At 38.0% G+C, this 27951-nt stretch overlaps 1 protein-coding gene across 2 annotated transcripts in view; it reads right to left on the bottom strand.

Moving 5' to 3' along the window:
* The window catches only part of LRP1 (LDL receptor related protein 1), a 312569-nt gene that overhangs the window by 2483 nt on the left and 282135 nt on the right, over positions 1-27951 (bottom strand). The window contains exons 64-87 of one of the 2 annotated variants that reach the window (XM_063427333.1): positions 27689-27805; positions 27222-27341; positions 26154-26276; positions 24711-24836; positions 24414-24530; positions 20846-20952; positions 20285-20417; positions 19892-20014; positions 19273-19395; positions 18001-18138; positions 15599-15733; positions 13326-13445; positions 12940-13205; positions 12199-12377; positions 11754-11860; positions 10471-10587; positions 9969-10145; positions 9689-9829; positions 8490-8663; positions 6026-6190; positions 5456-5624; positions 4238-4342; positions 3684-3748; positions 1195-1288 (exon numbers count right to left, since the gene is read on the bottom strand). In XM_063427333.1, the coding sequence (XP_063283403.1) occupies positions 1195-1288; positions 3684-3748; positions 4238-4342; positions 5456-5624; positions 6026-6190; positions 8490-8663; positions 9689-9829; positions 9969-10145; positions 10471-10587; positions 11754-11860; positions 12199-12377; positions 12940-13205; positions 13326-13445; positions 15599-15733; positions 18001-18138; positions 19273-19395; positions 19892-20014; positions 20285-20417; positions 20846-20952; positions 24414-24530; positions 24711-24836; positions 26154-26276; positions 27222-27341; positions 27689-27805 (3241 nt within the window). The remainder of the gene's footprint in view (positions 1-1194; positions 1289-3683; positions 3749-4237; positions 4343-5455; positions 5625-6025; positions 6191-8489; positions 8664-9688; positions 9830-9968; positions 10146-10470; positions 10588-11753; positions 11861-12198; positions 12378-12939; positions 13206-13325; positions 13446-15598; positions 15734-18000; positions 18139-19272; positions 19396-19891; positions 20015-20284; positions 20418-20845; positions 20953-24413; positions 24531-24710; positions 24837-26153; positions 26277-27221; positions 27342-27688; positions 27806-27951) is intronic. The other variant, XM_063427338.1, reaches the window with a different exon arrangement.

The raw sequence follows: 27951 nt of genomic DNA, 5'->3' as shown, positions 1-27951 counted from the left end.
AAAGGTCAACATCGTGCCACTAGGACTTTCTACTGCACAACTAATTACAATTAGAACCTAAGAGCCAAAAAAAATAAATAAATAGTTCTTCACACTTTTTTTTTTCTGGATCAAGCTTTGTTTAATCTGAGCGTCACAGCAAATTAAGTCCACAACTACAGTCATACAAACCACGCTGTGACGTTATGCTTTCCAAACCAGGATAGGGGAGGCTAGAGGCACATAATTACGCATAAAAGGGAGTTTTTGTTTTCTGCTCTTGCTGCTACTAGCCCCCCAAGAACAGTGCTTTTAGCTCATGTCTTCTGTGAAACATTCAAACAGCCAAACATTCGCTAATAGAGCACACAGTAGTGACACAGGTGCCACGTAGACAGAGTGAACCTTTTCATTTTTATGAATTATACTTTAATGTGATATTACTCAATGGGTTTTGTCCTACCTTTTTAATTTTTAAAGTTAGTTCTGATTTTACAGTGAATTGTGGGCTAATTCCTAAAGGATCTGAGACTGTTACAAGGTGGACTTACATGGTCATCTTTATTTTATTCAGGTTCCTTTTATCAGGTTTGCATTCTCTTTAGTATGTGTTGCCAGCACAGGATTTTAATCACTGAACTGGGGTGTAAAAACGAAAATTGATAAGAAGTATTAACCGCATTTTAAGGACCTTTTATTTAGAGATATTTAAAGGACCACTATTGGTACCCAGACCACTTCAGCGCGAGGGAGCAGCGAGGAGCAGTAAAACTGCTTTACACGATCAAAACACTACTCGGATAATATGACATTATTACACTAATCAGAAATGGGCAACAATTTACTCAGTGTTTTAAAATGTGTTAGACGTAACATAGGGCTATTGTGCTGTATAGTAACAAAACCCGTTGAATCAGTCTGTGTGTACTCTATTGGGTACAATTATATGAATAGCCGACACTTCATATTTGGGCCTACAGAAAGATAATGAACGTTGATTTACATTTCATCAATTTGATATTCAAAGTATGTTAACCTTTCAGAGATGAATAGTTCCTGTACAAATTATAAAAGAAAGGAGTAGAAAATATGTACGGAGAATATTTAATATATACAAACCATTCAGGAGATGTCACAATTTAAAAAAAAAGATAAAAAAAAAAAAATAATAATAATAATATATATATAGTTTTCTAATATACCACCATTACTCACCCACTCATCCGATGTCTGTACCACACGAATACACCAACACCGAGTAGGACTAGGAGAATGATTACTATAACTGGAATTATAATGGAGGTAGTACCTGTGGGCAGGGGAGAGAAATGGACAGTGGATGAATTGCAAAAGCAAGTAAAATGGCAGACATATGATGTACTATTCCTTCCATTAGCCAACAATCCCTCTTTTCCATATGAATACATTTCACATCATTTCAACAACTTCTCCAGGTTTGAAAAGAACTACTGCTAGTCATACAGAATATATCATTAAGCATCTCCTACATATGTTCATTATTCCATGCCTGTGCTTCTATCTTTATTTCCCTACAGAAATATCTCAGCTGGAAAGGACACTCTATATACACGTTTGGTATAATTACATGTATGACATTTCTTGTATATCCAGTCAACAATGTGTTTGAGCTTTGACGCATTCTGCTAAATACCAATGCATTCTGTACACAGAGCTAGATAGAAGATTATACAGCTGAACACCTAATATTGTATTTATGCAAGTAAGGTATGTTTTTGTGTCATCAAATCAAAGCAGGTTTATGTTTTAAGATGCAATGCAAGTTTCATCACCGCAGGAGGTTATTGTTTGTCGTTACCTTAATTGACCAAAGCACCACCATCCTAAACTGCCCTCTACAACATAAGCATGCACAAGGGGTATGAGGAGGCACTTGCTTAACCGGGGAGGATTGGTCACCAATTTATACCCCCATTGCACTATTACATCAGTTCCGGTTTCCTTATAACTGGTGAAAGAAACCATTAATTGTGACTATATTTTCATAGAAGCCTGGTTACAACTAAAGCAAAAGTTGGCATTTTTTTTTTTTTTTTTTAATTCTTTATTTTTGCGTGCAAGAGATAAGCAGATGCGATTACATTTGCAGTGCCCCAACGGCATACACTCATTGTTATACATAGGTTGTTAAGTTAAGAGGCATAGCATAGAGTTACTGTGCACATTTTTATATTGTCACGATATATAGTCGAGTATGTGTCGCTTGTGTGAACTTGGTGTAAGCATATAGTGAGTCAGCGCTTGAAATCAGTCACCCCGAGCCATCAGAGACTGGTACTCCCATGTGTGCATAGCAATAAGTGGTCGAGTATAGTGCTGTGTTGTATGCATGGATACGGCCTTGTGTAGGCGTTTAATGTGAGAGTGTTCCCCCAGGCTGTGTACATATGAGGAGACATGTCTGCTGTCATGAGGGTAAGGAAGAGGTCATCAGTGACATGCAATATCAGTCCTCAAGCACTCTGTGGTCCCCACATGGTACGGGAGGCATAGAGACTGTAGTGGATAATCAGCAGTTAGCGTCTCTGAGCATGTTCAGGATGGTTGTTGCCGGTATATCGGCCTCGGCTTGGCATGTGGAAGTCCTTAAATGTGGGTGCATGAGGTGACATTAGGTTGCTCACGTGAGGCATATTCGCCCATAGTCCCCTTGATCTGTAGCTTGTTGTTCTCCCTCCATGAGCCTTTCCCCATCCTGCTGCGTGTCCATAGTCGTGGCTTGTTGGTGGTCTTGGGCTGCTGCTGGATATGGGATGCTGTTTGGTGGGTTGATTGATGGGGGGGGGGGGCGTTGTGTTTAGGGTTCCGGCCCTCGGTTCTGGCAGAGGGATAGTAGCTCTGCGCATGGCGCAGGTGGTAGTAGCTATGGTGCCGCTTTTCGCTGTGCCTCTCCCCCCTCCTTCTCCCATCTGCCACTGGGGGTAGGTGTCTCTTAGGGGCCCCGCTCTGCCTACTCACTGTGAGGTGCCTGGCATGTCTGTTCTGCGGGGATCAGCAGTCTGTGTCAGGCGCCATGAGGCAATGTTGTCACACGCGGCCTCCGCCATCTTAGATTCCGGCCGTCTCTGCGAGGACTCTGAGTGCGGCCACGGGGTGCGGACCGGGATTACCCCCCCGGTCCATGGGGGGGGGGGGATCAGGGCCAGGTCCGTTCCAGTGCAGCGTGGCTATCGGGCTCCGGGTGGCAGCATAGTGGAGCGGCGGCCGTCCACTCCACCCACCGCCCAGAGAGCTCCCGCCCCGTCCGGGGGACTAAAACCCATCAGGCAAGCCTCTCCCCGGTCCGGTGGCCCCCATCCATCGAGGGTCGCAGTGATGGGTACGTTGGATGAGTTTAATCTGTAGTAGTAGTGGGCTTATAGGGTCATTGTGTGCGGGAGCTGATCTTCCCTGCGACCGCTCCGCTCGGCGGTCCGGCCCCGCCCCCCAAAAGTTGGCATTTTTAAAGTATTGCTTTTTGATTCAATAGTTAAAAAAGGACTGTTAAGTAGTGGTGAATTAAAATAAGTGCTCTTTGTGACTGGGTAATCAATAATTCATGGTTTATAATAAATAAAGTCCTGGGACCTTAATGATACAGTTTAGGGTGCCTTGAAATATTGGTTACATTTTAGTAAAATATCCTGAGCAGCATTCCGTAACATATACAGCAAATATTTACTTACTGCTGCTTTGCGGGGTCATTCCCACAAACATGTCACACACAGTACCAGTCCTGTCTGGTGGGCATCTGAAATAGAAAATGTCTAAGCGTCAAGTGAAGTTGTGCTAAAAGGTGTTTTGGAATAAGCCATGAAGCCATAATGATGGAGAAATGACAGATTCTATCATTTAAAACATTTTCATCCTACACATTCATTTCTAAAAACAGAATAGTGCTAGATCCCATCTTTAATAAAAGGATATATAAATATACTATTTACAAGCCCTGTGTGTTCCATCCAGACTAGTGTACCACCAGTACTTTTATCATTGCCATTTTAGGGTACACTTTCCCAATGACTTTATTCATTAAAAGAACATTAGCGTGGCAGAGTGGTGTTTTAAATACCAATTGAGCACAACATAAACAAACTAATACATAAATAAATCCCGTCTTTTTCCAATGTCCAGTGAAAGCGAGAAAATATATTTGAGCTCCTTACATCACTTATAAATTTCCCCTAGTTGATTAGATTTTTTTTTCCACCTCTCCCCTTAACCCTAGCCAAGTTCTTACTGGCACTCTGGCATCTCTGTTTCACGATTGATAGTGCAAGTTCCTCCATTTAAGCAGTAATTGTCACACGTCAGGCATGACTTGCCAACTCTGCCATCTGTGCACCTGTAAAAGATAATGTACATGATTTTTCTATGATTAAATGCAGGTCTGACCGAGGTCTCTTTACAACACACACAATGCATAGAGGGCAACCTCGAAAACGTAATATAATTGGCAATTCCACCGAATTTGTGCCATTTCTGTCCCCTAGAAATTATATATATATATATATTTGATATGGATAACAATTACGTCTAAGATAAGTTTTTGTTACTAAGCAAAGTGCCCTGCATATTAATCTAACTGCAAATTTAGGATCTATAATTTTACAACATTAATAAAAAACGACATGAAACACTGAAGAAAAAAAAAAGTATGTTAAAACTATAATGTAATCTAATGATGAAAATTCATCAGAAAACCTTTTTTTTTTGCATTGTTACTTGACTCCATATCCCATCTAAGTTTTAAATATTTTCTACAAAAGAAATCCATAATATTTTAAATAAAGTACACATTTTAGTTGTGTCCCCAGCTTTTCACTCAGTCCTGTTACCCTTACCAATTCCCCATTCTGAAAAACTGGGAAGGTTCCACAAGACATACTTTCTACAGGAAGTTGCATCTACTAGATCTTTGGAAGGTCTTGGGAAAACCGTACATAAACGTTAATGCTCTAATTTTCTTCTCTGTATATTTAATTATATTTTAACCATGGCTGAGAAGGCCAATCTCCACGTTCTATACTGTTACCTAAATAATTTCTTAGATGTTATTTGGCATTTTAAAATAAAAATGTTTTGGTAAATAACAAAACATTGCTCAATCTCTTCAAGTTATTACCATGTATGCCATGTGGACATAGTTAGTGTATTTGTCAATTCAATGCTAAAAAATGGGTTTAGCATAGATAGGGCTAACAATAATTAAAAAAAAAAATTAAGTTTGAACTCAAAATCACATTATTTATGAAATCTCTCACAAATGGGTTCAGAATTCATGACCTACTGAAGCCCAATCTATAAAAAAAAAAAAAAATGAAATATTTCTTTGACAAACCAGAAAGAGGTACGGTAATAAATTAATTGCAAAAACATTTAACAGATTTAAAAAAAGCCATGGCCGAGCCAATTAAACACAGGACAAAATAAAATGAAGTGTACCGTTAATACTTACACGCATATTATCTCTCCATTGTTTGTATTACATTTCCCATCCTTGCAGCGTGTACACCTGTCAATCTCACACTGGGGGCCTTCATATCCTACTGTGCAGCGACACTGCTTGGTTCCATTAACAGTCATCTGGCAGGTTCCTCCGTTTTTGCAGTAATCAAAACATTTCCCTGGAATAGTGCAGATCTGGGGTTACAAGGTGGTTCCTCTTTTTTAACTTTGACTGGCAGAACTAAACACACTATGTAGCACAAACTTAGAAGTTTACAGTAACAACTGCCATGATGCATTTTCAGCTACATCATGGAAAATGCAAGGTTATAAGAGGGGAGGAGGGATTGTTATTTTGGTCACATTTAATGTGGCTCTTACACCGAGTAGAGAAAATACACTAAAAGTAATGACTACTGAGAACCCCAACATGCAGATCTCAAACTGCTTTGAACTGAATTTCCCATCAACCATCCAATACCACATTAATTTCGCATCCTGGTCAGCATTGGTTATTGTTATAAATAAGCAGCACAGTTTGTCGTGCTCATAACACAAATAATATTTATATAGTCCTTACGGTATTGACACTTGTCTCCAATGTAATCATTAAGGCATCGACAGTTGGGTTGATTGCCTATATTCACGGAGCACGAGGCGTTGTTTTGACAGTAATCGGCTGTGCACACCTGCTGTAGACACTTAGGACCAGTAAAGCCAGTGGGACAGCGGCACGTGGGCATACCTGATAAAACAAGGATGTTTAATTTCGGTACATTGTTGGGAGCCATGATGGTGTTTCAATTAATAATCAAGTCCTGAAGGAGTTCTATTTTAAAGAATTATAAAGTTTTAAATAAGCTTGTATGACTGTATACTATACTATACTAGCAAGAATGCAACTTTAACAACAAATCGATATTGTTCTGATAAACATCTCTGTACATGCATTCGTAACCAGTTCATTCTTCTGAAAAATGTCATGTGTTTTACGGAATCATGGCATTCTTCATTATTATGTTAATTTCGGTTATAAGTGTTTCTTCATTTGAATAGATCCATTCCTCTTGTTTAAAAATTTACTTCTTGCTTCATTTGAAATACATTATATAAATACTGAACACAATGCAGAAGAGAAGGGAAACATGTAATGTAATAGAATAAATAATGAAAAAAATAGAACATTTAAACAGAAGATAGTAAAATTATTAGATTACAGAAAGTACTGCACACTCTCAGTGTGCGAAATTAAACCAATTTATAACATCGTAAATCTGTTCTAAATCTGTCAGCACAGTACCCTATTCTACTGCTGATATATTAATCTTTTTTCCACTATAACTTCCAAGTAATAACTGTGCCACCTGACTACTGAATTTGAATTAAAAAAAAAAAAAAAGGGAAAAAAGTCAGACATGGTGGAAAAAACAGCGATTCTACATCTTTCTAAAATATAAGTTTGGCAGTATTCCTCCATTAATTACGGATTAAGGTCTGTTTGAAAGGACATGGACCATTTGGACATTTGAATTACTCCAAATGGTCCATGTTCTTCCACTCCGACCTTAACCAGTGATTCCAAAAGGAACAACAGATCTCTAGCAAAGACCTAACACTAACGATTGCTGCTGTTGAAATACTTGTCACATAATTAATTAAGAATTCTAACTGTAGCGCAATAGCAGCTGAATAGCCAAGGATGCTCTAAGGACCTTTCTGTATCATTGGGTTGTTGCAAGTGGGTTAATATATGGTACATAGCAGTATACTGACTGATTTGATCACTCCCTACTTCATATCTCAACTTTACACTATTTAGTTTCTTTAGAAAAGATGCTTTAATAAAACTGTACATCTACACTGAATACTATACATATACACGGTGTATACCTTTATCTATAAAATGAAAGCTTAATCTATTTGATAAGCAGTAAGTAAGGTCATGGCATTTTATAAAGCAGCTTTATTAGAACAAGAAGAGCCCTTTACTTCTTATCTACTAAATTGGGGTTTGCCAGACCTGGGCTTAAAGAACCTGCATTCTGATGCGAGAGTGCCGTATCCTTTACATTGTGTGAATTACTACAGTTTTAATCTATTAGACTTCCCGCATTCGTTTCTTTTAGAAGAGTAGATAGACGTCCTTCAGCATCTCTGTAGTTTATTAATAATGTGCATGTTCATAGATGCATGTAAACATGCAGGGAAGTTTAAAACCTACATTTACAAACACACTGTCCATAATGTCCCACTGAGTGCATTGTGGGAAACCTACACCGTAACAACCCTCATAGACAAGGTTAAAGATGCTGTAGACCACTTTGATCTCTTAATATAGGACCTCATGATCACACCAATGCATTACGCAATAAAAACAAGGCAACACAATATAGAACATCCAAAGCTTTGCATAAGCCATCGCTCAATAGAACAAAGTGCAATTCAAATAGAATTTTAAGGAACATATTACTGTAAAAAGAATATTCCTGTAGAATCTAAGCAAGACCTGGACTACGATTAACAGGTCATTTAAAAAAGCAATAGAAGGCACTGGCTATCAATATTTATGAAAGAATGAGTCAGAAAAAGTTAAAGCCCGATGAATGATATTGCTGTGTGATTACTAAGCAGATATTTAGGTAGTGTGTCTGAAGAGGTTAGAAAGTATTGCAGCAGTAATCTGTGCACTTCTAATATAGAGAGGTAAAAGGGCACATATTATAGGTTCTGGGAACGCTCTTAACATTAAGATTCACTGAGTTTGCCATCTTGCAGTGGTGGATGTGGCATCAGTCATTTTCCACTGAGCTCAATTTTCTACTCACTTACTCAATTCTGCATCAATATGCTTTAATTGACATTTTCTATTTATGGCTACATTTTGGATTGAATTTACTTAGGGGAATGTGATCTGGAAATGCCAAATGTCCATTATATATGACAATGAATCCCAGCAATCACTATTGACAATCAATAATTGGGGTCTGCTCTGGCCTGCTCATGCCATTTTGAATAAGCCCAAGCAGATCTTCCACTTCCATTACCTGACAGTGACGGGGCACAGTTTCCTCCGTTCTTGCAGTAGTCCTTACACTGATCAATCTCACACCTGTCACCATCGTAACTGGGCAAGCAGCGACATTTTGGTTGTTTACGTGCATTCAAAAAGCATTGGCCTCCGTTCAGACATTCTAATGTGCAGCTGTCTGGAGTGGGTGCTGTAGAGTGAAGAACATTTTCAAGATTAAAGAATGCAGATTAAAAAAAAAAAACACAAACCGACAAATAATGAAAAGACCACCTGCTACATCTTCATGTCTTAAATTGGATTTCTCTATAAATTTAAACCTTTAATAATAACTATTTAAAACAAGTGTGTTTGGAAAAGGTCTTTCCAAAAGCAAATCACAAACCCATATAGGCAAACTAACAATCTATGTACAGACTGAAATAGGAAAACCACTTAGTTCTGCAGATGCATAAAGAGAAATGAGCCAATCAAAATGATTGTTAGTTTTATGCATAGTGCTATACCTATAGCTAGCCTGTGTGCAAACAGTAAAATGCATACCACTGTGTACTAACCTACTGCAATATATTTTCTTGTAGTGTCTTGAATAAAGTAAAATACAACAAAAAAAATAAACGTACCCTATGCATTTAATAAAGGGTATAACCAAAAGCTAAATGTCCTTTAATAACTGCATGTAGCACTGAAGTGCACAGTGCATCCAGGTAGCATTGCCCTCTGCTTCAAACATTAAAAGCACTTTATCTAGCACTAGATTCCAACATAAATTGGCAGTTTTATAAATGAACCGTGAAACATACACCCCCTGGCTGTCACTTAGACAACTGGTACAGTGGAGCTAAACTCAAGGGGCAGAAGACTGCCTTGCAAAGACTTCTCATTGAGCTTCATTGGGAAGTCTGTGATTGGACAGCCATAGAAAGTCTGGGATGGAAAAGAAGGGGAGGGCTTGGAAAATCTGAGATATGCAGCTTTTGCAAGTTGTTTTAAAATATACCCAAATGAAAAATGCACAATTAAATGCATCAATGTTTTGACTGGGGGTTTATCCACTATTATTTTTTTGCATTTTGGGCTGAGAGAGTCTCTTCAAGGCAGGATAGAAAGACTGAGATACTTGCCAGTGCTAGATGGCAACAAAGCATCATGGTAATTGTAGTTTACAGATGTTTAACGAGGCCATCATATGAAATGCTTAACTTCATTACTCACCATCTGGTGATGGTGTTGGGGATGGTATAGGCATGCATGTCCCATTATCGAGCCTCCTTCCATTTGGACATGTACACACTGGTCCACTCGGGCTTAGCAAACAGAGCCACTCACACTTCTTTCGGTCACATGGGTTGGTCACTGAAAACAAAAAAATATAAAGAGGAGACATAATCCACAAAATAATCTATTTTCCTGCCAAAAATATTAACAATCAACTATTTCTAAGAGAATTTCTTCAACTACATATCTAATCTTAACATACTACATCCTTTCTTACCTTCAGGTTGTTTGTATTGATGATACAGCACCACATCAGTAACATGGTTTATTCCCCATGTCAAATTGGTGACAGGGCCATGTCCAAACTTATGCACTTTAAATATTAGATTGTGAATGTATGTCACACCGTAGATATAATCATCAAAGATGTCAATACTGAATGGATGTGTCAGACCTGTAATTGGAAAATATGACAAAGCAAATAAGGATCTACGTAGGCTTCAACATTTTACCAGTGTTACTTTTATCTCCATTTAATTTATAGCTTTAGTTGCACTATATTCCCAGTTCCGTTTTAAAATTACTCTGGAAATAAAACCTCTGCAAGGGTATCAATGCTACGGTCTGAATAGGGTAAAAGGTATTTGGAGAGCAAAATCCAGACACTTTACACTATTTAACAATGCCCAGTCCTTAAATGTTTAAAGAAAGAGTATCGTGTGTAGCAAAGGAAGGAAGTTTACTTAAAATAAGGGTAGTTAAGTGAAGAGTAATGTTACCTTTATTGTTATTAATAGCCACAACACGGTCAGTTCCATTAAGCCGAATGCTGCCAATGATCGATAATTTGGCATCTGCCCAATAGAGGCGCTCATTGTAATAATCCACAGCCAAACCTTTAAAAAAAAAGAGTAAAAAATTGCAGTAAATATAACCAACAAATATATCTTGTGTCTTTATAGTGACTTAGTTAACTAAACCCTTTAGATGTATATTTCTCCATTATAGTACTGTTGAACTAATTACAAACAACCTACTATTAGTACAAAAAAAAATATAGAAAAAAATAAATGTATTTAAAAATATAGAACAATGGGATATAGTGTATATTTCAATAACCGTTCAACTGCTGTATCATATGGACTGAGCTTTTGTAAAAAAAACATTACTTTTTATTAATTCATATTTGGGAAATATTTATTTATGTCTTATTTTCATTCATTCAGACTTATGTACTGAAGACCTGACAGTATCCCAAGTATATCTGGACACTGTGGTTAATGTATTTTTTCCAGCAGGATTTTGTTTCTTGCTTAAATATACTTTAGTATATTCTGCTGAATTTTTATAAAACATATGTAAATCAAATGGTAATGGTTTAGAGTAGACCACTGTTGAAGGGCACCTTTCATGCCCCAAATAACTAATTAGACTGAACAAAAGATTATATCTATACATTGTGCTAGCAGTGTTAGCAGCACAATATATAGATATAATCTTATGCTCAATTAGGAAAAAATACAAAATAAATACTTTTTTCTTCCTGCTATCAGTCTATGCCTCAGCATTGACAAAAAAGAGCAAAAAAAGACCTCCTGCAGGAGGTACCTCTGAACTCCATCCATAGCAACCAAAGCACATACTAGACATCACTTCGTTCGGACGTTGGCCCACTAGCAATGAAGCCAATATGCCAATGTCACGGGCGGGATTTGCTCTGCTTGTGGATGCTTCCCTAGCAGATCTAATCAAAGACGAGACCAGGTGACGTGGAGCAGGAGCAGAGGATGGTCAGGAGGTAGGTGTTACACAAAGACAAACATCCACAAAGCTGAGCCGGAACAGATGATAGGGGTGTTAATCGATATATTTTACATCTTGTATCTTTGTGATATATGGTGTATTTGCAATTTCAGGTAAGTGAAAAATGTTTATTACAGATTTACTTTTAACTAGCACACCTGCTGCTGGACAAACCATACATAGACATATGACCTGCTAACGATAGCTGTAAATGACTAATGAGAAAGTGGTGCATGGTAGAACACTGGAACAGCCATACCTGTGGGCCACTGAATGTCTTCTTCCACCAACGTCTCTCTCAGAGTACCATCCATAGCTGCTGTCTCGATCTTTGGATGATTACCCCAGTCAGACCAGTACATGGTTCTAAATAAAGCAAAGATGCAAAAGGATTTGTGATGTAATTCCTGGACAGCCACCTACACAATTGGTATCTTTAAACAATAATTAAAGTTTAATTTGCAATGGCTTCGTTGGATTTAAGCCATTTGGATTTATACAACATTGTTTTAAGCAAATTTAAATAAACACTTTGAGCAAGTGGTTACTAATCATACTTTGAACAAGAAAACCGAAAAATTATAATACAATTGTGTACAATTTACACAATTGTGTCTTGCTGCGCTAGGCAGCGAGACGCAAACACCTACTTGTACTTGTGATTTAATAAATCATTTATCACTGCACAGAACAGTATTTCATACCCTCTCTGAGGATCCACCACTATTGCATGAGGCTCGTCAATCATGCCAGAGATCAATGTTTTTCTGTGTTCACCCTTCATCTGAGCAACCTCAATGACATCCCGACCAGAATCAGTCCAGTAAATGTTTCCTGCTACCCAGTCAATAGCTATGCCTTTGGGCATCTTTAACCCAGGAATCTGCAGAAAGGATTAAGTATTCCGATTGAATCAACTACATTTACTACAATGGCATTTGGAACATCTCTAATCACCAAGACCATAACAGATATCACTACTTTGTAACTACAGTCATGTAGCCACTTGTACAGCACAGCAAAATGTGCGATGTGCTGCTGCTAATGAAATAATAATGCACACACTGAGAGTGCCAGATGTAACAATATTTTAACATGAAAATCAGTTATACTTATATCGCTATTTGTACACCTGTTAACAAGCAATTCCTACCTGAAGGAAAAAAAGAAGAAGAAAAAATGCTTTTTCAGAAGTTATTATGGTATTATCGAAAGGATAGATTTACTTTGAATGAACATGAAATAAACTGAACAACAAAACATACAATGCAATGCTGCTATTTTAAATTAGAAGAGAAAACATACTAAACCTAAGAAGACCATAAAAATGCGAATTAACTAGGTTTACGTCAGATTCTTTTCTTTTTTTAAAGTGATTTGAGGTTAAATAAAATGCCTAATCTCTTAGATTTGCGAAAGATGCTCTGCAAAATATAGATGCTCACATTGAGGTCGGTGACTCCATCATCGATCTGCCTTTTGTTGCGGTTGGAAGACGTAGAAGACGATGTCCCGTGTAGTTCTCGATAGGAGATCTTTCCAGTGTGCCAGTTGCTCCAGTAAAGTCTATTGCCCTTTACATACACATCCATGGCATCAATACGTACGGTCTCATCACCTCTGAATGCCTGCTCGTATGCAGAGTTAGGGTTGAAAGGATACAAACTTCTGATCTCATTATCATCAGCGATGTAGAGAACCTGATTAGACACTGAGAAAGGTGCAATACACTGATTTTAACTATAGTTAAGAATATAACAAACCAATACTCCAGTTCTTTAAACTATGCATTATGGGAATTTATCCTACACTTACAGTGATGCTTACTCACCATTTGCTTTGCACGTGTGATTAGACTTAACAAAGTTTTTCGCACACGTGCACATGTAGGAACCTTTTGTGTTGTTGCAGTACTGTGAGCATGTGCCAAATGTTAGACATTCGTTGATATCTAGAAGAAAGACACATTAAACTGTAAGCTTGAAAACAAGACTTTAAAATGTCCTGCATTAGTTTGCTTCTCTAAAATTAAGTTGTATTAAATTCTCCTGCATTGCAGAATTTGTTAACGCTATACAGATAAATAATCTGGTAAAAACATGGCAAATACAATGATTTCTTCCAGAACCTTTGTCCACATACACAGATTTAAAAGAAGCATCTCCATGTTTCTCTTAAAATGTCCCTGAAAATTCACCTGAAAATATCCCACTGACCATCACTGAAGCTCCTAAACTGAGAATCATGTACTATCGAATTATCCCCAAATCTAAACAAATCACTTAAAGACTATCTTTAGTACTCCAGCTCACATAGGCATCCAAAAAAAACAGTGTAGGGGTAAAAACCCCCTTCTGCCACTTACCCAAGTCAAGCACCGTTGTCTTTTGGCGCTGGTTTTAGGTTCACCTCTGCTCCTACCATGCCAACGTCAGTCATTAGGAAGACCTAATGTGCATGCGCGGCAATGACTGCGCTCGCATTAGCATTTCCCCTATAGGAAAGCATGTATAATGCTTTGCCAACGGGTTTTAGAAGACGCTGGATGTCCTCAAGCAAGGCAATAAACATCCACTAACGACTCGGAAGTCCCTCTAGTGGAAGTCTGGTAGACCGTCATTAGAGGTGGAGCTAACCCTCAAATGTAATTATTGCAGTTTATTAAAAACTGCAATAATTATAATTTGCAGGGTTAAGGGACCTGGGAATATCCACCAAGACCACTTCAATGAGCTGAAGTGGTCTGGGTGCCTATAGTGTCCCTTTAAATCGATTGCACCATTCACTTTGGAAACTCACTTTACTACTTTGTAAACCAGTCTCCATTTAATCAGAAGCTCTGCATATATAGAAAAAGTAATGTGGTCACTAGTCTACGACTAGCAAGATTCATATTGACAGGGTTATTCACTAAAGAGAGAACTTAAAGTGAATTCAAATAGAATTTCAAATTCAAGGCCAGAGTAGCCAAACTACCGTATTTATTCGAGTATAACGCGCACACGTGCAGCCCTAATTTTCGATTAAAAATCGGTATAAAATTTTGTGCCGATTTTTAATCTAAAATTAGGGGTGCTCGTTATACACGAATAAATATTAGCCCAGCAGAAGAGGGAGGGGGTGCTCCGATAATACCTACCAGGACCGCCGGGCAGCAAGCGTTTACTCACCTCCCTGCAGCTCCTCCAGCTCCCCAGTGTAAATCTTGCGAGACCCGCGGCTGTCAGAGCTGGCCGCGGGTCTCGCGAGATTTACACTGAGGAGCTGGAGGAGCTGCAGGGTGGTGAGTAAACGCTTGCTGCCCGTCACCCCAGGACCGCCGGGCTTGTAATGTCCTGGGAGGTATTATCGGAGCACCCACTCCCTCCCTCTTCTGCTGGGCTAATATTTATTCGAGTATAAATATTTATTCGAGTATACTCGAATAAATACGGGAAGTAGAATTTTTCCAAGTTTGTCTATTTTGACCTTAAATTTGATATTCACTTTAATTTCACCTTAAATTTTATATTCACTTTAAATTCACCTTGAATTCTCACTTTAGTGAACAAACATAGAAACATAGACTGTGACGGCAGATAAGAACCATTCGGCCCATCTAGTCTGCCCAATTTTCTAAATACTTTCATTAGTCCTTGGCCTTATCTTATCGTTAGGATAGCCTTATGCCTACCCCATGCATGCTTAAACTCTCTCACTGTGTTAACCTCTACCACTTCAGCTGGAAGGCTATTCCATGCCTCCACTACCCTCTCAGTGAAGTAATACTTCCGGATATCATTTTTAAACCTTTGCCCCTCTAATTTGTTGTGGTAGTTTTTCTTCTTTTAAATATAGTCTCCTCCTTTACTGTGTTGATTCCCTTTATGTATTTAAATGTTTCTATCATATCCCCCCGTCTCGTCTTTCCTCTAAGCTATACATGTTACGTTCATTTAACCTTTCCTGGTAAGCGTAACCTAACCCTGTAAGCATGTAATAAGTACACATTTTAGTTTGTCAAACAGTACCAAGAAAGCGCCAGGCAATCAATCTAGCCACTAAACGTTCGTAAAGAGGATGCTTATACATATAGGACTTTTAATGACAGCTGATTGGACTGACCTCTGCATGCGAGGCTTCCTGGGATCTTCTGGAACCCTTCTTTACAGACGCAGTACACAGTGTTCTGTGTCTGCACACATTTCATCTCTTCTCCACATATAGTGATATTGGATTTACAACCCTGCTCTGCCAGGTCTGTGTGAAAAAAAGCATCACATTAAACATTATCATCAAACATTCTTGATACACAATAAAATGCAATTATAGCACATTAATATGCTGCACCATAAATTAAGTCTAAAATAAAAAAAACATTCCAACACTCATGAATTGACATATCTGGATCCCTGCCCTGCTCATACTGTAATTAAGTTGGAATCAATATCTAAACCAATATAAAAGGGTGAAACAAATCCTACTGTTCATGTTTGAATTGGGGGAGGTGTGGGTTCCTTCCAGTTTCTAGCTACTAGTTTATGGAGGTTCCAATAACCAATCCAATTTCCAGGTTACATAAGTATTTAGCATTAAAAAGAAAAAAAATATTAACCTGAGCTGTCTCTCCAACACAAGTATTAGTTAATGTTTAGGCATTTTCACTTTGTTTTCCATTCAGTATACACATTGTACTACAAATACCCTCAACACTTAGCACATCATAGCTAGTTCTGTACACTGGTTTCTCTTTAATAAATTCCCATGCTATAGTGTGTGCTCATAACACAACACGAGAGAGCTCGATAGGCTATCACAAGTCCTGATACTCCCCATATCCCCTGTAATTAAGGGTCAGAATTTTTCCCTGTTAAAAAACTCACGCATGGCCCTGGTATCTCCTGTGATTTAACTCCTAGCATGAACCTGGTTATGAATCTACACCTTTACCATACCCACTGGACTCAGTTGCTACCTATGCCTTCTTAAATAAATCTACATTAATGTCTGGAATATGGGCTACACAACTCCATGCGTGGCTAGATGGACGTGCAAATCTTACTACTCCAGACTATAGTAGAGCAGCCAATTACTTGGGTAATTGCGATGTAAATATTATGCTATATTGGTTCAAGAATGTTCAGCCAAAGGACCTGACAACACAGCATAGTATTATTATAATTATCACCATGCAGTATCCCACATAGGGCACGGTCTCTCACATTTTAAACCACTCAAGCTTAGGAGTGAAATCACTTTGATGCCGTTTCCTATATTGTTTATTATACATCTTATACAAAAAGATTAGGTATGACTGAACTTTTGTTCTATAAACTTGTTGATGGATATGTACTATTGCTCATTCATTCATTGACTTTCCTGTAAGTCAAACTCTTTACCTCAATAAATCAGAGAATTTAAAAAAAATAAATACATTTAACAAAATATATATATATATATATATATATATATATATATATATATATAATAAAAATAATACTGATTTTTGACAAACTACAGCTTTGCTGCACTCTATTGTAACCATCTTCCTAGGATTGATTAATTCAGGCTCTTCTATTCTGACAGCATGCAAGAGAAGATTACTTATGGGGGCTCAGAGTTTGAAAGATACTGTTTGAAGAACAGGGAAAAAAAAAATCACACAGTTGTGTACTGCATGGCAGAGTCTGAATGATGCATTATCTGTCAGTCTTCGCTGCTGTTAATAGCGATGGCATTCTGCATTCACCCCTAGTCACAGTCTTTGCTGTGACAATGATAAGACTGCATGTACGAGTCCCACCAGTATGGCAGAAGAAGGCAGAGTTTTAAAGGAACATGGTAGGCACTATAACCATTTCATATCCTTGAACTAGCTATAATGCCTGAGAGGTTTTACTGGAATGGACACTACATACGGTGTTAAATCATTTGAAAGCAGTTTAACACTGAATAAGAGAGTCTATGGCCAGCTCAGCCCCACTAGAGGTATGGATAAAGCAGAGATTACACACTTCCTGAGCCATACCAACACATACCAGCAATAGTAAAAGGCTCAAATATGGTAGTCAAAATTCTCAGCCACTCACCTCTGCCCATTGCTACTCAGGCTAATGTCTAATTTAACATGAATCCATTAGAATCTATTCTACACTGAACAGGAGAACAGTGGCAGGGGACTTCAGACACTATAACCACTGCAGTAAGATAAAAAAAGAAGCGTATAGTACCTAGAGTGCTCCTATAAGTCTATAACCAGTAACCAGTTCCATGAAAGGCTCACACACTGGCATGGAGAGCACAGTGGCTGGATAATGCTACCATGTTTATAAAAAAAGAAAGATGGTAGCATCCATTCTTTTCCCCTGATGACAGTCCCAAAGAAAGACGCTGCAGAGGAGCACAGAATGACAGATAAATAGCTCTTCAAAAAAATAGTGGGTATAATTTATCTAATACTGAAGGTGACTGCAATGCTTGTTGTAGGAAAACATTTTCAAGTAAAGCAATAGACAAATAGTACATACGTTGATGACGATAACAGAACTCTTCATCTGTGCCGTCGCCACAGTCATCAAACAAGTCACAGCGCAAGCGAGAATCGATGCAGTTGCCATTTTTACACTGAAATTCGGTCTTTTCCTTATCACAGGTTTTAGGCTTTTCTAAAATAAGGAGATAGAAGATACAATTTGAGACTGAGATTTGATGCAGCTACAAGATCTTCACTTACACATAAACAAAGAGGTTTAACGTTTTTATGTCCTAGTGTATGCACCAATATGGTTTATGTGTTATGTGTGCCAAGAAAATTTACAAAGAAGGATCCCATAATGAATGTTCATTGATGATAATGATAACCGCTTTTCCTTTTGACCCCAAACGCAGGTTCGGCACATTTTGATATGTATGCTTGCTGTGTGTTCATATTTATTTTGCATTGGTACTTCTTGAGCCTGTATCACTACATATTTGTACCCACCTCAAAAACAAAAATACTGAATTTCCTACAACAGTGTGCTGTTTGGACTTTATTTTTTGCCACAAATGGCATAGCTATCATTCGTGTCATTCATGATCTTCAGGTAAGCATATTTATTTTTATTATAGAAAATTGTAGGTGATTTTGCCAGCCGAAAGTTTAATGTGTACCTCAAGCAGACTTTGTTACCATTTAAAAAAGTAAAGTGCCCATTTATTAAAGGGACAATGCAGGCACTATAACCATTTAATCTCACTGAATTGCTTATAGTGCCTGGAATCCCAGAGAACTGTCCCTCAATTTAGTTTTAAACAATTTTAAAACCGTTTAACACTTAATGAGGGATCCAGCTTTCACATAGCTCTGCACATGCGGGATGTGTGGCTAAGGCAGATAGTACACACTTCCTTCTAGACATACAGATAATACCTGAATGGGCACTTTGATAGACTAAAAGCTGACACTCTCCAATAACAGTCAACCAAGTTTTGCAAGTTTGGTCTACATTTTGAAATTTATTTTGAATTCCAGGCAATTCTCATTTTAGTGAACAACTTGCTGATATTCATGTTACACCACAAAAAAAGTGTTCATTTTCAAAAGGTAGAAACTCGAAGTCTAGTCTAGAAAAGATTACTTATGGGGAGTGACAGTGAGATGCAAAGATGAGAAACTGTGTATCTTAGGTCCCTCACCTTCTGCTGCTAAGAATGGCTTTTTTCACAGACCTACAGTGCACGAGTCACAAACAGGGAAATGTAATTATTTTAAAACATATTCCCTGTTTATCTGCCACATTCTAATATCCATTTCTTACCACAATTTTCTTCATCGGTTCCATCTCCACAGTTATCAATCCCGTCACAGACACGTCCCATTCGGAGGCAAACCCGGTCATTTCTACAACGGAAAGGTCTATATGGGGGGCAAGTAAACTTCACTAGCAAGACAAAAGAAAAGCAAGAGTGTCAGGAACAGTGGAAATAATAAAATGAACCATAACGTCAAATGTTTCCTTTTTGTGTTCCTGCTAATGTGGAACACTGGTCACTGAGTTTCTTTTATGAGATAAAGTTTTATAGCACGCAGCTACTTTTTTAGAAGAGTCTAAAACTGCCCTTTGTCCCGTGATGATCAATAACCATAGAAGTTGTACGGAATGATTAACTGACAGCCATGCAACATAATGATTTTCTTCTTTTTAAGTATAAAACACTGTTTCTATAACCCTCCCCATCCATTTCCACCAAGATGTTTAACAAAGATTCAGGATCAAGACCATAATGCAGAAGAGTTGCTATGCTTTATGATTGCTCTGTCAGGCATCTAATAACAAACTTAAGTTTGCATTAACCCAACGGGAACATGTGCAGAAGCATGTCATAGCTTATGCAACATAATATGTGTGTGTTCAACAGAAAGAGCATTATACTCACAGCATTCCTCCGGCCTCTCATCAGAGTTGTCACCACAGTCATCTTCTCCATCACACTTCCAAGAGAGTGGTTTGCAGAGGGTGTTGTTACACTGGAACTCATCCAGAGGGCATGTCCGTACTACTAGAGAGAAGAAATGCGTAACAGGAGGACCATATCGGCAAAAGGGTGAGAGTACATATATATCTATCTATAACCAGACCATGGTATTGTCAATGTAAAATTACATGGCATATTGAAACATTAGATTTAATTCTTAGCCTAGTTTAATTTATAGTTGTATATTTGTTAAGGCTACATAAATCTTTGAAAATGCTAAGACTAGTGGGAGTTACACTCCTAGACACGAGCCTGTATTTCCAGTTGCTGCCATTAAGGGCACAAATTGCTTACCAGTGTTATTGCAGTTAATTTCATCACTGCCATCCATGCAATCCGCATCAGCATCACAACGCCAACGATGTGGGATGCAGTGACCATTGTTGCAGGGAAACTGGTCTAACTCACAGCGTAACTTGCAGTCTTTCTGTTACAAGGGAAAAAAAAGAAAACATTGGTCTTGCATAATAATTCAATTCAAAGGAATACTTCAAGTACCATAACCACTCCAGCATACTGCAGTGTCCATGGCTCCAGGAGTGATCCTTTAAATTTAAGTGTATAAAAAAAATTACGCTAATTACATCTTTGAGATGTATGCACAGTCTCGCCAGTGGTAGAACAAGGACACTCTTTATTTTAAATTATTTATATGATGCACAAAGACACATGGTGTAACGTTTCTGAATCACTCCCAATTGTATAAAAGGCAGATACAATGCAATTAATATGTAGAGAGGATCTAACCATAATATGTCTCTATCATTCGTATGAGATGAACACAGACCACTTTGCCAGTTCACAAGTGGCACACATAGTTTCTGATGGTTGCAATGTATTTATATAACTCCTCACCTCATCTGATCCATCAATGCAGTCATGGTCTCCATCGCATTTCCAACGGCCAGCAATGCAACGTCCATTGGCACATGAAAATTCACTTTCTGAACACGGACGCGGAGCTAAATTAGAAGAAACCAGTATCTTCATGAAAACAAGCAATTATGTGTGTGAACACTCAATCTATGTGCATATAAAAGACATTATCGGCTGCGTAGGCCTTAGAATTAAGCCGTTTCTGGTTGCCCATTCTTGCCAAACTAGAAGTAAGTTTCATATTTTGCACTACACTGAGGCGTCACCATTATTAGGAAAGGCTGGAATCCAGTCTGCAACATAGCAGCAGGTGCAAAGATGGTTCAATAAAAACAGAGAAACTGATAAATTTAAGGAATTTTAGCATTACAACAATTCTCAAAGTCTGCTATTTTTGCCAGCATTTTGTAATTCGATCACTTCACTGTTTGGTGTAGGTCTTGATTCACCTATAGCCAGCAGAATACCCAATGTAAAAAACAAAATGAAAACCTAAGAAAATTGAGGTACAAAGGCAAGACACCCACTTATAGGCAGTCATGAGGATTGCTATACAGCTTAAAAAAAAAATGTAAACAAAATTAAAATTGATTATGGGAACTCTGTTGGCTCTAAAAATTTACGTTTTATGAACCTAAAGTTATTAACTGGTAGCCTTTCAGTTTTTTAAGACCTATGTCTTCCAAGATACTTCAACAGCCAATTTAGGGAAATCTTAAAACAAAAAACAAGACATGCTATACTACACAGAGAAAGATCTATTTATTGCTACCTAACAAAAATGAGATGGATAAATGTTTAAAGGGACACTCCAGGCACCCAGACCACTTCTGCACATTGGAGTGGTCTGGGTGCCAACTCACACTACCCTTAACCCTGCAAGTGTAATTATTGCAGTTTTCATAAACTGCAATATTTACATTGCAGGGTTAAGTCCTCCTCTAGTGGCGTAGTCACTAGAGGGACTCCTGTGCTTATAAAACACGAAATGTGAGGACCTCCAGCTTTGCTGAAATCCCCATAGAAAAGCATTTTATAATGCTTTCCTATGGGGAGGTCTAATTCCCATGCGCGGCCATTGCCGCGCATGCGCACTAGGTCTCCCCCACCGGCTGACGTCATTGTGGGAGGAGCGTGGGCGGAGCCTGACCCAGCGCCATGGGACATCGGCGCTGGATTACTGCAAGTCTCTGAAGGGGTTTTAACCCTTTCAGCAACTTGGGATGGGATGGGCACTAGAAGGTCCTGCAGTGCCAGGAAAACTAATATGTTTTCCTGGCACTGGAGAATCCCTTTAAATTGATGCTTAATTTTCAATTGAACAGTAGTTAACTAACAATAAAAAAGTCAAATTGTGGAGGGTGCAGAGTAGAATCCTAGCCTTGTTACTTTCACCATGTGACCGTCATAACATAATAAGGCTAAGCCTGGTGTCAATAATGAACAAAATATTGACATTTGAGACAAGTCAAAATACGGCTTGTATTTGTCATAGTTTTTTGTTTTAGAACATTTTGGTCCTTTGCAAATGCAGCTGCAGCTAGTGCCATCACTTGGTCAAGACCCAGCGCAGTATCAAAGGGGGGAGGGGGGCAAGTCTTGCTAGCAGGGGCCCCACTCAAATTCTGTGTTTGGATATTGCACGTATCCCTGATGGTGGTCCTGGGGATTTCTTGTGATAATGACTATATTCACAGTAAGAGTTTAAAACATAACATCAAGAGAGTTATTTATCTGAAATAACACGATTAAAGTGGTGAAGGTCAGCATCCTAGGATTTTAACCATACCAAAAATGTGGCAAGTGTAGACAAATCCTGACATTTCTCCAGATTTAACCCAGTATAGATAACTGAACATGATGAGACAAGGCGTCATCTGTTTTCCCTCTAACTAGCTATATATTTGAACATATTAAAATATGCAACCATGAAACCTTAACTAAACAGCAATATTAACCATCATAAAAGGTCCATATGGCTATACATTGTAGTCTTAGTTTGAACTCTTGTGGTTTGCCCTGGGTATTTCTCAGGAGACATGCTTGGGTTTCGAACTGCTAAGAACACAACACAGGGAAAGAGAGGAGGATGGGAAGCATACAGCAAGGGAAGCTAAAGAGGGAGTAGCATGGTTAGTCGGTGTTAAATGTAAAGATTATTTGGCACCTACCTCTGGATGCCCCCGGGGACGACAGTGTTAAAATGGAGAAAAACATAACATGAGGTGAAATGGTACCAACACAAATACACATATGAGAACAAGAGGTGAACTTCTATGCGACAGGGAAGCAGTGGCATAGACCCTGAACAGATGGAATGGGGAAAAAAGATACAGACGCTGGAGAAGGCTGAAAAGTTATGAATATTTGTTATTCCATGGTACCAACCTGTATGGGACAAAAACTGCTAAACTATGTTCCAAACAACTAAAAAGATAAAAATATATCCCAAATCATTCAACATAAATCTTTGCCACACCCTAGACATTCCTGAACAAAATGTCCCCATGAGGCTGGTTGAGTTCTCCTAAAACATTGGAGAAATCAAACTTTGCCAACCCTGTCCTTGTTAGCGACAGAAAAAGGTAGATTTAAACATCACTCAATCATTATCCTGTTTATATGAAAGAAAATGTGAGGTGCTCTAGAAGCAATGCTGTAATTTTCAATTGAGGGGGGAAATATTGGTGGGTTGGAGGGGGGGGGGGGGAAGAAAATTGGATTGATGGCACTTAGTTTTGAGGTCTAATATTTCAGCAAAAATAGGAGGATGGAACGGTGATGATAATGTATTAAATTACAAACCTGCAGGTAGCAGAGCCCTTGCCTCCTTTAGTTTTGTTTTAGATTTTATCTGTACTTTGTCCTATCCTAGCAAATGTACAGATTAAAAGTTGTTTCACTATAGATTTCTTTTTTTTTTTTTTCGACTATAATGCCATGCCTTTGACATAACAGAAACGACTACAGATGTCCTCTCAAACCTCTGTCACCTCCAAACTAAAGGAATTCCCCTGAACATTGAGGATGGGGGAGCATGACTGCTGCCCACAGTTGTTGGGAATGAGTTTTTGTGGATAATTTATGGTTTCTCTTCTTTCTATGATGGCAAAGTGTGTCAGTGGTGTTTATGGGTAGCGGGTTCGGTTACGGCAATACAAATATATATATATGGTCCGCACTGGCATTTCAGAACTACTAGTGTGCATCCTGTGATCCTGATGTGTCAAGTACATGTTTTAATCTGTACATATGTTGATCCCATTGTACAGTGCTATAGAATCTAATAGCGCTATATAAATAATAAAATAATAATAATAATAATAATATGTACCCAAAGGTGTACTTAATTCTCATGAATTTAAATGACAAGTTCACATTAAAAATAATTTATAATACAACATTGTTGGTGACTGACAACCTAAACCTACACGGGAGACTGAACAGCCTAGGTCACATCTTTCATGCTTTAATTGCTAAAACCACATTGATACCATGCACAAACCATCCTTAAAGATTGCCTATTGAAAATGCAAAATGCACATACTGCAGGTCTCCTCATCAGAGTTGTCTCCGCAGTCATTGTCGTAATCACACTGCCAACGACCAGGGACGCATCTGTTGTTCTTACAGCGGAACTGGTATGGCTCACAAGTTCTTTCATCTAGAACAAGGAAATACATTTGTCTCTACACATTACATCCCAGACATTATAAGACAACACATATAATGTTAACAAAGGAATATAATCAAACATTATAAAGTTAAACAAGTCATGATGCATAGATCAAAATTGTTTGGGCTCATACATTGCGTACGCACATTTCATGGTACAGCGCCTTACCACACTCCTCTTTGGGTTCATCTGAGCCGTCACCACAATCATGCTCTCCATCGCACTTCCAGCGAGCTGGGATGCACCGGCCTGAGTCCTTGCACCTGAATTCATCCACACCGCACGTCATCTGAGCTACAGTTTAGAGGGAAAGACAGCTGAAGAAACTATGTACAGCGTATATTCTGCCGCACGTGCCTTTCATACCGCAAGGTGTACACATGGTTATCGCTTACAAAACATAATGAGCATTTTCAGTGTGTGCATTTACAGAGATAAAGAAACTAGATATAAACAGAACAAGAATTAAAATAAATCTAATTATCTTGTATAAGTATGGAATAATGCAAAAGTCATAAGATTACATACTAGTTAATTTTAAACATCGTTCCTGACTAAAAATGGCAGCCTACTAGGCCTTCAAATAAAGCAGATAGGACAGGGTTAAAAAATTAAGAAGGCACCCTCGTCATGTGTCCCTCAATTATTTTTCCTGTCCTCCAGTAGAAGGATGGGGCCTGGTTTGCAATTTTTATTTTAAACTCTAGGAAAGCTCAGCTTCTCCCAGTTTGCACCACTTTTAAAGGGGGCCTCATCTGAGTGCACCTTAGATAGATACAGAATATCATTATAGCATACCTTCTCTGGAGTCCCCAAGTTTGACATGCTGCCATTGGGTATGAAAAAGGCAACAATAACTTCAAGAACCCTGTATCTCAGTCTTCTTATTCCATATTCTACCTTTCATGCATAGAGAAGTCTCCTTTTTGTAATTGTTATTTTTACCTGAATGTTATCTGAAACATACATCCAGTTTTGGATACCTGGTTTAAGGTTTTTTTATTCCATGCCTTGACTACATGTAACGTTGGCTTTTACTTTGTGCTATCCTACCAGAACCATTGTATGCTTTCTTTGGTAGCCCTGTATGTTCTAGGTATGTTACTACACTAGCTTGGAAGTTTTCATAGTGGCATTTGCAAGTTTAGTTCTTACGTTTTAACTCATTTTGAACAAATACAAAAGGTAACCCTAAGGCACTGGAACAATTAAGTCATTTTAGAAGGTGGTTCAATTCATACTTCACAATGTTCATCATAGTGATAATGTGTATGTTCATGCTATCTAGTCCTATAGAAGTCACAGTCTGACATATGGTATCTACATGTACACATATTGTTTACTGCAGTCCTGAATTCACTGTAATAGATCTTACTGACAGTTTTGGATTTTCTGCCTGGTGTATCAGATTAGTAACCCTTCCAAATATGACATCCATGATAAAAATAGTGCAGGGCCTCAAAAAAAACAAGACTGTTGGGAGGTATGGGTTAATTACCATGCAATTACATTATTCATGACCAGTTCTGCCATTTACTCCTTGACCTCAATCAACACCCTCATTCCAACAAGATAACAGGCAATTTAGAAAGCAAATTAAAGTATCCTTACTGCAGTTATCCGGCTCATCTGACCCATCCACACAGTCATTATCGCGATCACATACCCACACACGAGGGATGCAACGCTTATTAATGGCACACTGGAACTGGTTGGGGGCACATGTGACTTCAGCTGTAAACAATAACACAATACTTTTGTTAGCTGCACCTATGAATGTTGTACTAGTGCACAAATGTAATGGCTTATCACTTAATAAATACTACAAAGAAATTTATATACCAATGAATGTTTATTTATTTGGTTTATTTCTAGTTTCTAGACATTCCCTTGAATCTGGCAACTAATGAGCCATAGAATAGCTCATTATCTAAACAGATTTATTGAATAACTTGCTAAACGTTCTGAAACCCAACAAAGCTTATAATAAAACAAAAAACAGATTACAATAAATGAAAAAGGTTACTAAAAATATATAAAATTATAAAATGGCTTTAAATAAAAAAAATTTGGGGTTACACATGACATACAATAACATAGTTAAGCATACAAATAAAAAACAAACAGGCAAGAATATAATGCAACAGTAATCATGTGAATTCATCCCTAAAATCTAATCAGAGATATACTATGAAAGAAAAAAATGCATCTTTTGATCTACTAAGGTCAAATAAAAAACACACTGCTTTAAAGCAATAAAGCGAGGAATGCAAATGTCTTCTAACATATTTAATAAAAGTCACTGAATACAATTGAAATACAAAAGCACTTGGAGGCCCTGAGGCTTAAATTACAGTGCAGGTAATAAACGTAAGGAGCTACAGATAATACCACCTCTCTCCGTGGGATAAATATTATAGGAACCAGAGAGCCATAGGCAATGTATTACGCAAACACTATAGATTGACTTTATTTTATTTTCAAGCATATAAAGAGCTACTGGGAAGTGTTAAGAACAGAATTAATGAATGTGGTCCGTTTCTCTTGGAAACAAAAACAAAAAAAACAGTTATACAATAAATTGATGCTCAAGTAATTTCTCAAAAGTATGATTGACTATATCAGCAAATTTGGACAGATTAAAACAGATTATTCTAAACATTACACAAAGATACTTACGGCAATCTTTCTCATCATCTCCATCTCCACAGTTGTCCTGTCCGTTGCAACGGAAAATTCCAGGAATGCAGCGATTAGTATTGGTACATTTAAACTGGCTGGGAAGGCATACGTGAACATCTGGAGGAAATATATGTATAACACATTTATAAAAAAAAAAAATTTAAATTGGTAAGCATGAATTTTAACGATCTCTGCCTTTCACACAGCAAAGAGTGAAATACTGCCCTCTATTATTTCAAGGACTTGCTAAGGAGCTTTTTTTTTTAATGACAAAGACCTCTAATCATTGTAAGCAATACATCTTTTTAACAAGAAATAGCTCTAAGAACCATAAAGAATGTATTACTAAAGTAACTAAAATGCATCTGGCTATTGCAAATCATCTACAAAATAACACGGATGATACCAGGCTGAAAAGCAAGGCATATGAATACTTCACATAGAACAATGAAGGTGTATCTTACCACAATTGGTTTCATCAGAATGATCTTGGCAGTCATTATCTCCATCACAAATAAAAGCAGGATTTGTGCAGATTCCAGTGGAGCACTGGAACTGGCCTGGTCGACACTTGAATTCAGCTATGGGGAAAAAGAAAATCCGAGGTTACATGCTTCTTTTTACATTTATTGTTCTAGTAACAACTCATGTTGAAATGACCATCAATTTTCACGCATTTCTTTTTTGTAGCTTGTGAACAAACATATAAAACAAAAAACTATCACTT

The sequence above is a fragment of the Pelobates fuscus genome, chromosome 1, assembly GCF_036172605.1.
Source record: "Pelobates fuscus isolate aPelFus1 chromosome 1, aPelFus1.pri, whole genome shotgun sequence".
NCBI lineage: Eukaryota > Metazoa > Chordata > Amphibia > Anura > Pelobatidae > Pelobates > Pelobates fuscus.
Note: the sequence above shows the minus strand (reverse complement) of the source record. Positions and strands in the feature narration are given on the sequence as shown.